General features: G+C 44.5%; 1 protein-coding gene across 1 annotated transcript in view; it reads right to left on the bottom strand.

The window, feature by feature from the left end:
* Positions 1 to 7,897: 7,897 nt before the first annotated feature.
* Positions 7,898 to 12,262, bottom strand: part of bace1 (beta-secretase 1) — a 16,045-nt gene continuing 11,680 nt past the window's right edge. Inside the window, exons 8-9 of the mRNA XM_084438630.1 lie at positions 10,695 to 10,866; positions 7,898 to 9,942 (exon numbers count right to left, since the gene is read on the bottom strand). Of these exons, the coding sequence (XP_084294756.1) occupies positions 9,698 to 9,942; positions 10,695 to 10,866 (417 nt within the window). The 3' untranslated portion in view covers positions 7,898 to 9,697. The remainder of the gene's footprint in view (positions 9,943 to 10,694; positions 10,867 to 12,262) is intronic.

Genomic DNA, 12,262 nt, shown 5'->3' with positions numbered 1-12,262 from the left:
CTGGCTGTTGCGTCTACGGGTGTAGGCTACAAATCGGCGCTCTAGTGACAAACTTTATTCGTTTCAAGAGGAAACCGGCCTTTTCAGACATGGAGTCGCCTGTGGCTAAGCATAGCCAACGGACTGGACTGAGGACATAATCAGAAATGCCCGCGTTTGCGGTGCCCATTTTATATCAGGTAAGTTATTTTCTCGTCCCTATAGCGCCCTAAAATACAGCTTGTCGGTGGACACGCAACCGTATGCATTTCAGATTGATCATGTTGGCAATGTGTGTGAATTTGCTGCTATGTGAGAGATAAGGACCTGTTGTCGCATGTCGTTGACAAGCTTCCCCTTATGGTGTCAGAACGATGGCTTATGAATGCGATGTTATTATGTTAAATACAGTAGCCCAGAGATGGTTAGCACTGGCAGGGCTATTTCAGTTTGATAAAAGGCGTTGTGGAGCACGAGTTGTCATAGCCTAATGGACTTCATTTTGGTGCGGAATTATAGTTGTTTAAGTTTTAAACGATAGGAACAATTAAATTGTCCCAAGTGTTGCAAATTATTGGTACCCCTACCAGTGGCAATTGCTCCTATAAGCCAGGGTAATCCTGGTTTACCAATACAAATACAAATAAAACTTGATTTGAAAACTTGATCATAAGCCATTGTTCTGACACCATAAGGGGAAGCCTGAAATCGACTTTCAGACTGTTTTTGACTTAAAGTCGCACTGAAATGAAAAAAGCATTCTGTCCCATTTTGGTTCACATAATTAGTCATAGTGTTCACCTATTCAACGATGTATGGCAAAAAAAAAAAACCAAATTCTACTTTTGTTGTAATCTTATATCAAAGTATATAATTTCTTACTTCCTGGAAAATGGTAGGTCACGTGCAGTGACGACAACAGGTACCTTAGATTTTAGGCCAATAATCTCACGACATCCACCCGTCAATCAATGCTATCCTTCTATCGAATCTCTCTAAAGTTCTTAAAACCCGTCCACTTGTCAATGTTCCAATCAAATTCCTCTAAACATATGTCCCACCCTCATAGCTTGTTTGCATCGGAAATACTTCAAACTACGGAAGTTAGATGATCTCAAACGTCCGTTTCAGTCAAGCCCCCAGGATTCGAAATCTAAAGTGAAGGCCTATTGAACCGCGCCATCTTGGCTAGATTTGTAGTCACTTGGCTATTTCCGGTGACTTTTGACTTGCGCAGTTGAGCTTCTCTGGCCGACGCGCGTCCACGCACGTTCCCGGCTCTCCCCGCTTTGATTTAGCAATGAAAACCGGCTTGCATATTAACCTGTTTTTGTCAAATATATCAATTGGAGAAATTATTTTTTGATCCTGGCATCTTAGTTTTAACAGGTTAAATATAATTGAACATGTTTTGTTTGCTAGTAGATGGTATTCATTCCGTTCGCGATAACGTTATTGCAGCCAGGCTAAATTCCTCCAGGGAGCCAGTGACCGGCGAGTTGAAGAGCTTCACTCCCCGCCAGCAGGAGCTCTGGCCGCGGCTACCGCATCTCGGGTAACCCGCTGAGTTCCTGGCTGCTATTTCACACTCGCCCTTGATCAATCCCAATACCGATCCATGGTAATAATGAATCAATCGTTCAGATCAGATCGGCAGTGCTGCATGCATGTTACAACATCATTGTTAGCTTTATTAACATAACCATAGCCTACATTTATCTCTCTAACGTTAGGCTATCCATCTTACACCAGTCGGCCATTCGATAGCTGGAAGCGGTCAACGCCAACGTTGACTGAAAACACCCAAACTCAGTGTATCGTTTCATCTTCATGCTACACATCAACTCCTTTACATTGTATGTGAATAAATTCCTGTTATTCTAAAAATATCCCATTTCTGTCCATTCCTGGAAAAGGCTAATAATTGCTGTCAAATGATCACTCCAGTTTATCACCGTATCCCACTACCATTTCAACTATGCACAGGAGGTTGTCTTGTGGTCATTTTCATTAAAAAATGATTAGCCTGATCAGTTTGTTGTATGTATTAAGCCCTTTTTGAGCGGTATGCTTGTATTAATAGCTTATAGCTTGCCATACTCACCAACCTTGGGACCTCAGAAATAGGGAGCATTTCCAAACCAAATTGCCAAATAACCAAATTTATTCACATACAATGTAAAGGAGTTGATGTGTAGCATGAAGATGAAACGATACACTGAGTTTGGGTGTTTTCAGTCAACGTTGGCGTTCACCGCTTCCATTTATCGAATGGCCGACTGGTGTAAGATGGATAGCCTAACGTTAGAGAGATAAATGTAGGCTATGGTTATGTTAATAAAGCTAACAATGATGTTGTAACATGCATGCAGCACTTCCGATCTGATCTGAACGATTGATTCATTGTTACCATGGATCGGTATTGGGATTGATCAAGGGCGAATGTGAAATAGCAGCCAGGAACTCAGCGGGTTATCCAAGATGCGGTAGCCGCGGCCAGAGCTCCTGCTGGCGGGGAGTGAAGCTCTTCAACTCGCCTGTCACTGACTCCCTGGAGGAATTTAGCCTGGCTGCAATAACGTTATCGCGAACGGAATGAATACCATCTACTAGCAAACAAAACATGTTCAATTATATTTAACCTGTTAAAACTAAGATGCCAGGATCAAAAAATAATTTCTCCAATTGATATATTTGACAAAAACAGGTTAATATGCAAGCCGGTTTTCATTGCTAAATCAAAGCGGGGAGAGCAGAGAGAGCCGGGAACGCGTGTCTACATTTCAGATAAATGTGAACTTTTTCGTGGACGCGCGTCGGCCAGAGAAGCTCAACTGCGCAAGTCAAAAGTCACCGGAAGGCCAGAAAAGCACAACTGCGCAAGTCAAAAGTCACCGGAAATAGTCAAATGACTACAAATTTTGCCAAGATGGCGCGGTTCAATAGGGCTTCATTGTTGATAGCGGCCAGTGAATGGAGTGGCTGTATCCAGTTTATATAATACATCCATGGTTTCAGTGCGACTTTAAATGCGTCTTGTATTCTGCCATATCGCTTCATTTTCATCCGTGTTTAGCATTTTGGTAGTGCTCCGTCGCCCCCTACAGTCCTCATGAAAATACAGTCCACGTTACGGTCAGTTGACACCGGTCTTACTAGCTCGTTATTCACTTAATATTGTAGGCCAGATAAAATGATTCTAGCTTACGGAAGTCAAGACCAAATCAAATCAAGACCAAATCAAGACCTGGAGCGGTGGGCAAGCTTCATGAAAACTTGGTTGTGGGTTATTCAATCTGATGGTAAGTAATGCATCCAACCACACATCAGCTTTTAAATATGTTTATTTGCAAGGACATGGAAGAGACATGAAAGCACCGCCACGGTACAGAAGTCAAGTCCAAATCAAATCAAGACCAAATCAAGACCTGGAGCGGTGGGCTAATACGCCTAGTAGCTTAAACACTGATTAGTGAAGTAGGGGAGTAGGCTATTGAGTGCTGTGTCCTAAGGGGGTGTATTTTATCGTCCTGTCATTCTCTTCGTGGTGCTTGGCCATTGTTGTCATAATGGATCTGTAGTTTATTTAGTGTGTCCCTAAAAGCTTGGTTGTTTCGGCCTAAATATTGCCCTCTTATTAGCTCGCTCTCAAATTATTGGCCTTTGTTGATGTGTTTAAAAAAACATCAGTAGCCTAGGCTACTATAGTTTTCCTGTATGTTTTTACATATAAATGTCAATGCTCAGCGCCCTTCTGGTGTTGTGAAACCCATCAGGGCATGCTTTGACAACGCACCCCCCAAAAAATCGTGCGTGCGTGCCTCGTTGGTCCTGGCTTACCCGTGGACCCACCAGACTCCACTGACCCCTACGTGCGTAGTTTCTCTCCCTATCTGCGTGTGTACGGGGTGTGCGGGTGGGGGGTTGGGAGTAATAACAATGTCGGAGAAGACCCTGTGCAAGACCCCACGGTACGCTACTGCATTATAGACAGACAGTCTATACAATAGGAGTAGGACACTTCAAATCCTATAGTAATTAATTTTTGTATAGGATGTGATGCACCAGTCGCTCTACGCCTATGTGGTTTATTTTCAGTGATTAGACTGTTGACTGGCACAGCTTTAGGTGGTGATGGAGAAATTAGCTTAATGTATTGATGCTTTTTTGTGCGTGGCTGTAAGCCAGCGCACCTAGTATAGCGTTCGTCCAGTTATCACTCCCTCCCTCTCTCCCTCCCTCCCTTCCTCCCTCCCTCCGTTACTGCGGACAGTGTTGACCTGCATTTCTCTGTTGGCACCACAAGAGGCAGTAGTCCCAGCACACCAAAATCAAGAAGGACACCAAAATCAACCCGCCGATCTCCACTGCACAAGTAGAGTAGTGGTGAGAGCATTGGACTCCCACCCTGGAGACTGGGGTTGAAGACCCGGTGGGGATGACTTTATGGGACTATACCCCAAACCTCCACATGTTCATCCTTTCACTCCAACCTTTACCCCTTGCCTTATAGATCAGATCCTGTCCCAACCCCAACCCATATTCTAACCCCAACCCACACTAGGGACTGGAAGAAGGACACCAAAACCCACCCACCGATCTCCACTGCACAAGTAGAGTAGTGGTGAGAGCATTGGACTCCCACCCAGGAGACCGGGGTTCCATGTTTTCATCAGTGTAACTGCTTTAGCCACTGACCACTAGGGATGTGCACGGTTAACCGAGTACTCGAGTACCCGAGTAGGCGTTCTGCTAGTCGGAAAATCAACACTACTCGTCTAAAAAAGGCTATACAATATGGCATGTTTGGCCGTGAAAGTGCGCATTTCTGGGCGCCTGTGCCCTTTTTCAATTGTTACCAAAGAGGATAGAGCGTTGGCGGCTGCCTGGAGAAAAGCGCTGTATACGGAGTCTTTTTTCGAGCGCTCCAACTTTTTGAAAACATTGCCATCTCAACTTTTCAGAAAGGCGCTGCCAACATCACTGCGGCTCTTTCAGGCAACCAATGATCAGATATTAGAGAGGGCATGACTCTTCAACTGTCTGGGGATCCCGGGGGACCCCCTGTCTGGCTATTCCGTACGGAATATCTGAAAGTGCACCAATCGTAAAAAATAATAAATGCAGCCAGCTGTCAGGGGCAGTGATGACTGATTACTAGTGACTACTGTCTAGCCAGCTAACTGGTTACGTTTTAAAAGCTATATTTATTTACATGGACACAGTTCTTGGGTGCAAAGTTACGTGGTCATGAAAACTAGCAATAATTAGCCCATGTGCTTGCTAATGCTAGCTGTCCATGGTTCAGTTTTCCGTACTGTTAAGCATTTTCGGATCAAACTACACCGTGGCTTTGCATAGTGTTAAAGCATTTTATGGATCGAGCCTCGGACTTTCAAACCTGTTACAGCGTAGGTAGCCTATGAGAGAACCGGCATCGGCAGTAAAGGCTTGGTTAAATGCGCTCTGTCTGGACGGTATCTTTTTTTGAGTAATCTTTTTTTGAGTAATCAGTTACTCGAGTAGGCTCAGGTTAGATTACTCGGTTTTAAAATTAGTCGAAATTCCCATCCCTACTATTTAGTATTTATTTAGCTTTAAAGCTGATTCAGTAGCCTAATTCACCCAGCACCGGTCCATGTTCGTATAGCCTAGCCTACTCCTAGTTTTCCGGCCTGCTTTAAATAAATATTGAATGAATATGCCTGTTGTTCAATAAATCTATTAAATGTAGTTTTGCATGGACATTTCTCTGATGAAGGCTTGATGCCGAAACATCCATTATTGTCCAATAAATTGGAAATAGGCAGTGAGTGCCGCGGTTCTTCTGCTACGCTAAAAAAAATCTTTTTTTTATAAAAAAAACCCTACAACTTATTACCCAGCATCGGCAGTAAAGGATTTGCTTAATACTTAATTTTGATTAGTAAATTAGAGGTCTGGTTGCATATTGTAGGCCTAGAGTGGAAAAAGGTTGATAAAAATAATTTACATTTTCGAGTTTTCAGAGTAGCCTAACGTTAGGCTTAAAAGGCTTTGAGGATATTCAATCTGATGGAATGCATCCAAATGAAAAAAGAGAGACCGGCACTCATGGAAGGCTATATTAAATTGCCATTTTAATGGGCAGAAAGAGAGAACGTTTCGGCGTGGAGCCTTCACGCCGAAACGTTCTCTTTCTGCCCATTAAAATGGCAATTTAATATGGCCTACCATCAGTGCCGGTCTCTCTTTTTTCATTTGACCTCCACCAACCGGGCACCTAGACACTGTTACTTATTCAGGAGTTGTGCGCTTTTCCTCTTTTTCTAAGAAATGCATCCAACCACACATACGCTTTTAAAGATGTCTATTTGCAATTTGCAAAATTACAAAACATATTACAAAAATAATGTCTACATAATCAAGAACCGGCATGAAATTGGACTCAAATAATTTCTCAGCAGCATGACCATTTTCTATATAAGAAGCCATTTTTTACTCTAAACTTGTCTTTATCCTCTTTGAAGGAAAGCTTATGTTTATTCATATACCCAGCTATTTGAATACAGGGACCTGTTCAATATGAGCACCGTCTAGCTTTTAACAGTAATTTAAATTCCACAAAGGATTTCCTGTAAATACAGACTGCACAGACAGACAGACAGAGGTCTCGTCAACTGTGGAGGCAGTAGCGTACCCCAGTGTCATTAGTATACAGATGCAGGTTACAGATGCAGGTTAAAACTTTATACAGACCAACCAATATTTGTTCAAGAAACATAATTTACATGCCTTTAAACTTGGTTAGATATGGCATATATTAATTTTCTATGTTCTTACAGGTGCTCAAGGAGATAGGAGACATGGGACACCTGCCTACAGACCTGAGACTGGAGAGGAAACCTCTCACTGAAGTGGAAGTGGAAGAGGAGGATGAGGGAGGATGAGTAAGATGGCCAGCATCCTGAAGAAGAAAAAACAAGTCAGCCAGCTTCCAAAACAGCTTTTTCTCTGGTTGTACACCAATTAAGGAAGAGTCATGACGTGTCTGTTTGTGTTGATGTCCTGAAGTAGTAATTTTAAGTGTTTTTTCTTTTCCTTTTTTTTGTTCCTCAAACCCTTCTTAATTATTTGTACTTTTGTAATGAAAGATTTTTAATAAATTAATAAATGGTGAATGATTTCTGTGCAACTTTGTTTGCTGGATTTGGACATAAAATGCATATTTTGAACAATTCTAAGCGGCTAACAGTCTAGTTTCAATGGATTGCAAAGGTGTGTGATGTTCCACTCTTCTGCCGTAGACTGTACACCAGATTCCATACTTTGGGGATGCAGTTATCTCCCTTCCTGTCGATTGACTCCAATCACACCTATATTCCAGTCAGGATGGTCTGATTCTCTGTTTCTCTCTCAAGTTGGTATAGTCATTTTTATACATAGATTACAGCAACTTGTGGGTTGATGGGAATACCTGGTGTTGAATTGTGCTATGACCTGGTTCTCACAAATCCTGAAATATGAATAAAGGCCTACATTAAAACATACCCGTGCTCTCTCTTTACCTTTAATGGCCCTGGGCCTTGAATTTGGGTTATTTGTGTATCTTAAAATGGTTCTGATGTGAGGTAATGAGGTAGAGGGGTTACTGTAATGCAGTCAGTCAAAAAAATATAAACAAGCCCTATATTCTGATGTGATATCGTATGAGTGAGCTGTTAATATCTGCGCGTGTGAAATAAAAATCTGCCGGTGAGTGTGTTTTACGCACTCTTGACTTTTGACATAAATGTGACGCCATATAGAATCATTTTAGGCAAGATTCAGCTTTGTCCAGCAGAGAGCGATAGAGAGTCATGCACAGGACTGAGACAGAGACAGGTAGGCTACAGTTATATTAGGTACTTTATTGATACTGTATCCACTGTCAGCGCCAGGTGTAATTGACAGATAGAGAGATATACATTTCTGGATTCATCTATTTACAGCAGCTCAGAGACAGAGTACAGTATGTCCCTCAGTGTAATGCATTATTGTTTTAGTGTTTCCCAAATGATGGATGTGCCTTTTTTACCAGGTTGGCCGATACTCACTTCTAGACATTCATACAGCAGGCTAGATGTGAGAGGACTGAATATATGTATTAAGTGATATGGTACTAAAATGATTATTGATTTTTTATTCTTTTGAATTATTTTATGTGAACAAAAGTTCATTGGAGATGGGAACCAGAGGCAGGTTTGGGATGGAGGGTTAGATTGTGTGTGGGTTTGGGATGGAAGGTCAGATTATGTCTGAATGTAGGGTGCAGGGATATGACTGATTGCAATGATGTGTGTCGAGGATTTTCTTCATATTTGGTGGGTTTTAGGGTCAGTCTGATGTGTGTGTGTGTGTGTGTTATGTGCCTGTGCAGTAGTAGTTTATGCACCAACAATATTATATACATAAATCAACAATAACCATATAAAAGTGTCAACTGGTATTAGTTGTATTACAGTATATACACAGTTTATACACCCAAAAAATTGATTGAATCTGATATTTGAAACTGATGTAGCACTGACTGCAGTAGGTATTTGCTGGTAGTACTGACAAAAAAATTCAGAAATCAAGACTTCTTTTCTAGGTCAACTGTTTGTTCTTTTTCAATCATATGCAGATGGATAATGATACCTCACACAATCCCAGATTCACAATCTCTCTCTCATACAAACACACATATTCACACACTCACATGCACGCACGCTCACACATATATACATATCCATATATCATGCCCTTCGATCAACAAACCTATCCACTGTCTGACCACAGGAGGACACCCCCCCTCACCCAGGGGCGACCATATCATTATACCAGTCAAATCATAGTTAGTGGATCCTCAAGTCACGGAGCTCCTCCCAATGTCCCCATCCTCCATCCAATGTCACCCTCCATTACAAAAGTTATGTGAGGCTGATGGTCACCAAACCACCTGTTGCATCACACTCGTCCATAAGACCCATCTCCCATTCCAGAAGGGCACGCCTGTCCTAAACAGGAGACTATGCATTTACACTACATCCATATATCTCCTAAATACTGTATGTAGTTACAGTATGTCCATTCCACTCCTGTCCTGTGTGATTCATATACATGTCTGCCCTATATATTAATGCCCATGTCTATTTTATACTGTAGTATTTAGATACATGTGTTCTCATTTGTGTAATGATGACCATTCCTCTTTTATTAAGTCCATTTCTTTCCTATACTCAAATCGTCTTATTCTCCTCCTCGTCTGTGTCCTTAAAGCTCTTCCCCGTATATATCCTGTCTGTGTGTCCCTAAAGCTCTTCCCCGTATATCCTGTCTGTGTCCCTAAATCTCTTCCCCGTATTATATCTTGTCTGTGTGTCCCTAAATCTCTTCCCCGTATATCCTGTCTGTGTCCCTAAATCTCTTCCCCGTATTATATCTTGTCTGTGTGTCCCTAAATCTCTTCCCCGTATTATATCCTGTCTGTGTGTCCCTTAATCTCTTCCCCGTATTATATCCTGTCTGTGTCCCTAAATCTCTTCCCCGTATATCCTGTGTCCCTAAATCTCTTCCCCATATATCCTGTCTATGTCCCTAAATCTGTTCCTCGTCTGTGTGTCCCTAAATCTCTTCCCTGTATATATCCTATCTGTGTGTCCCTAAATCTCTTCCCCGTATATATCCTGTCTGTGTGTCCCTAAATCTCGTCCCCCTCTCATTTAAGGAGGGAGATGTCGTCGGCGAAGTCCCCCATCCCCGGCGGGCGCAGGCAGCGTGAGAAGCGCCACTGGCACACCATGAGGCAGAGCGGGAGCATGAAGAGGGCACAGATGCCCGCCATGATGTAGGCGATGGTCATGAGCGTGGACTCATCCGTCTGCGGGATGTTGTAGCCGCAGTCCTCCAGGTCCAGGCCGTGGAAGGGGCCCTCCACCGACGCCGTGCGGAACTCGTCGTGCACTGGGATTGGACGAGACGGGACGGGAGGGGGCGGAGACAGGTGAAGGGGGGGGGGGGGAATAAGCAGAGAAGTAGCGGACTGGTAAAGACACCTACCTTGATAGATACACTGTGTGATAACAAGGCGGGGTTGACAAAAAATCTGTCGAAGATGAAGGTAGAAACTGAAACATTGACTGATTAAAAAGCAGAGAAAAAGTGTGCACGGGAGAACGTTATTCTTCATTAGAAACTTTTAAGGGGATTTACTCCCAGCGCCACAACAGTGTGAGTGTGCAAGCTCCGTGGTCCATAAGATCGTGGGTACTGTTGCAGGGGAGGTACCTCACTAACACACTTCCTTTCCTTTTACCCCTCTCATCTGAACATTCTCCTCCCTCCCTCCCTCCCTCCCTCCACCCCCATTGCCTGCTTCTTCTCCCCCATCCCTACCTCCCTCCATCCCCCATCCATCCACCCCTCCCTTCTCCTCCCCCCATCCCTCCATCCCTCCCTCCCTCCATCCGTAAGATCATCCGTAAGATCATGGGAGGTACCTCGCTGACATAAATCTTTTACTCTTACCCCTCTCATCCGAACATCCTCCCTCCCTCCCTCCCTCCATCCCTCCCTCCCTCCACCCCCATTGCCTCCTTCTCCTCCCCCCATCCCTCCATCCCTCCCTCCGTCCATCGCTCCCTCCCTCCCTCCACCCTCCCATCTCTCCCTCCACCCCCTCCTTCTCCTCCCCCCAAATTCCCCTCCCTCCTCACCGTGGCAGGTGCTGACGGCGAAGCCGATGCGTTTCCTCTGGCGGTCGAAGACCACGTAGAAGCCCTCCATGATGACGGCGCCCATCACTGTGCCCGTGCTGGACTGGGACACGGCGAACTTGTAGCAGTCCTCCTGGGCCGACGCCACGTCCTCCACGGGACGCAAGTACTGCTGCAGGGGCGCGTGGTAACACGGGGGGGGTAATGATGACATAGCACCGAGACCTAGCATGTGTGTATGCGCCCCTGTGTGTGTGTGTGTGTGTGTGTGTGTGTGTGTGTGTATGTGTTTACTAGAGGTCAACCGGTTTTGCAGATTAATCGGCGCCAACAGGACGTTTGTAAAGCTATGGTTATCAGCTGAACTGGGCTCCGATAGTGGCTGATGGCTGCTCAGCCTCCGGCCACTATAAATAGACCATATTCAAACAATGTAGGCCTGATCCACTAAATCACACTTAAAGTCGCACTGAAACGGACGTTTGAGATCATCTAACTTCCATAGTTTGATGTATTTCCGACGCAAACAAGCTATGAGGGTGGGACATATGTTTAGAGGAATTTGATTGGAACATTGACAAGTGGACGGGTTTTAAGAACTTAAGAGAGATTGGATAGAAGGATAGCGTTGATTGACGGGTGGATGTCGTGAGATTATTGGCCTAAAATCGAAGGTACCTGTTGTCGTCACTGCACGTGACCTACCGTTTTCCAGGAAGTAAGAAATTATATACTTTGATAAAAGATTACAACAAAAGTAGAATTTTGTGTTACGGTTTCACCTCCACGCACGCCCCCCTCCTCCGCCTCTCCACCTCTGTACCTACCTCACACGCCCCCTGCAGCTCGGCACGGGCACTGCGCGCGCTCCACCGACACAGGTGATATGAGTTGAGCTGATGGGCGAATGAGCTTACGGAAGGATCACTGCACACCTGCTGCCACCTTCTCATTAACCCCCTCTGCCTACAAGAAGCCGGTTTCTCCAGCCATTCATCGCCAGATCTTCCCAAAGAATCGCCTGGCAAGTACCCGCGCTAGCCGGCCACATAGTGCAGTCCGTATATGTGTCGTATATGTGTGTTTTGTTGTTTTCATGTCCCAAGACTTACCCGTCTCTCCGTGTCCCTCCAGAACTACCAGCTGCAGTGATCCGGCTTGCCTGCCCATCTCTCGGCTCACACCCGCCGCTACTCCAACCAGCCACAACCATCAGCCCGCCAGGCTCCCGACCTGAGCTTCTCTGCGCAACCTCCCTTCCCAGCTCTCTGAATAAACGCCCTGCTGGGCAGAGTTTTTCTGCCTTCCGTGTCGTGCGCTTGAGCCCCGAAGCTAGCTAGCCCGAACATTTTGTAATTGTTTTGGCATACATCGTTGAATAGATGAACACTATGACCAATTATGTGAATCAAAATGGGACAGAATGCTCATTTCAGTGCGACTTGAAGGATGTTCCGTTACACTTTTTATGGTAATATGGTTATATAGCACTTTTATCCAAAGTGCTTTACAATGGCCTCTCATTCACCCATTCACACACACATTCACAGCCATGCAAGGTGCTAGCC

Source organism: Borostomias antarcticus, assembly GCF_949987555.1.
Source record: "Borostomias antarcticus genome assembly, chromosome: 1".
Classification (NCBI taxonomy): domain Eukaryota; kingdom Metazoa; phylum Chordata; class Actinopteri; order Stomiiformes; family Stomiidae; genus Borostomias; species Borostomias antarcticus.
Note: the sequence above shows the minus strand (reverse complement) of the source record. Positions and strands in the feature narration are given on the sequence as shown.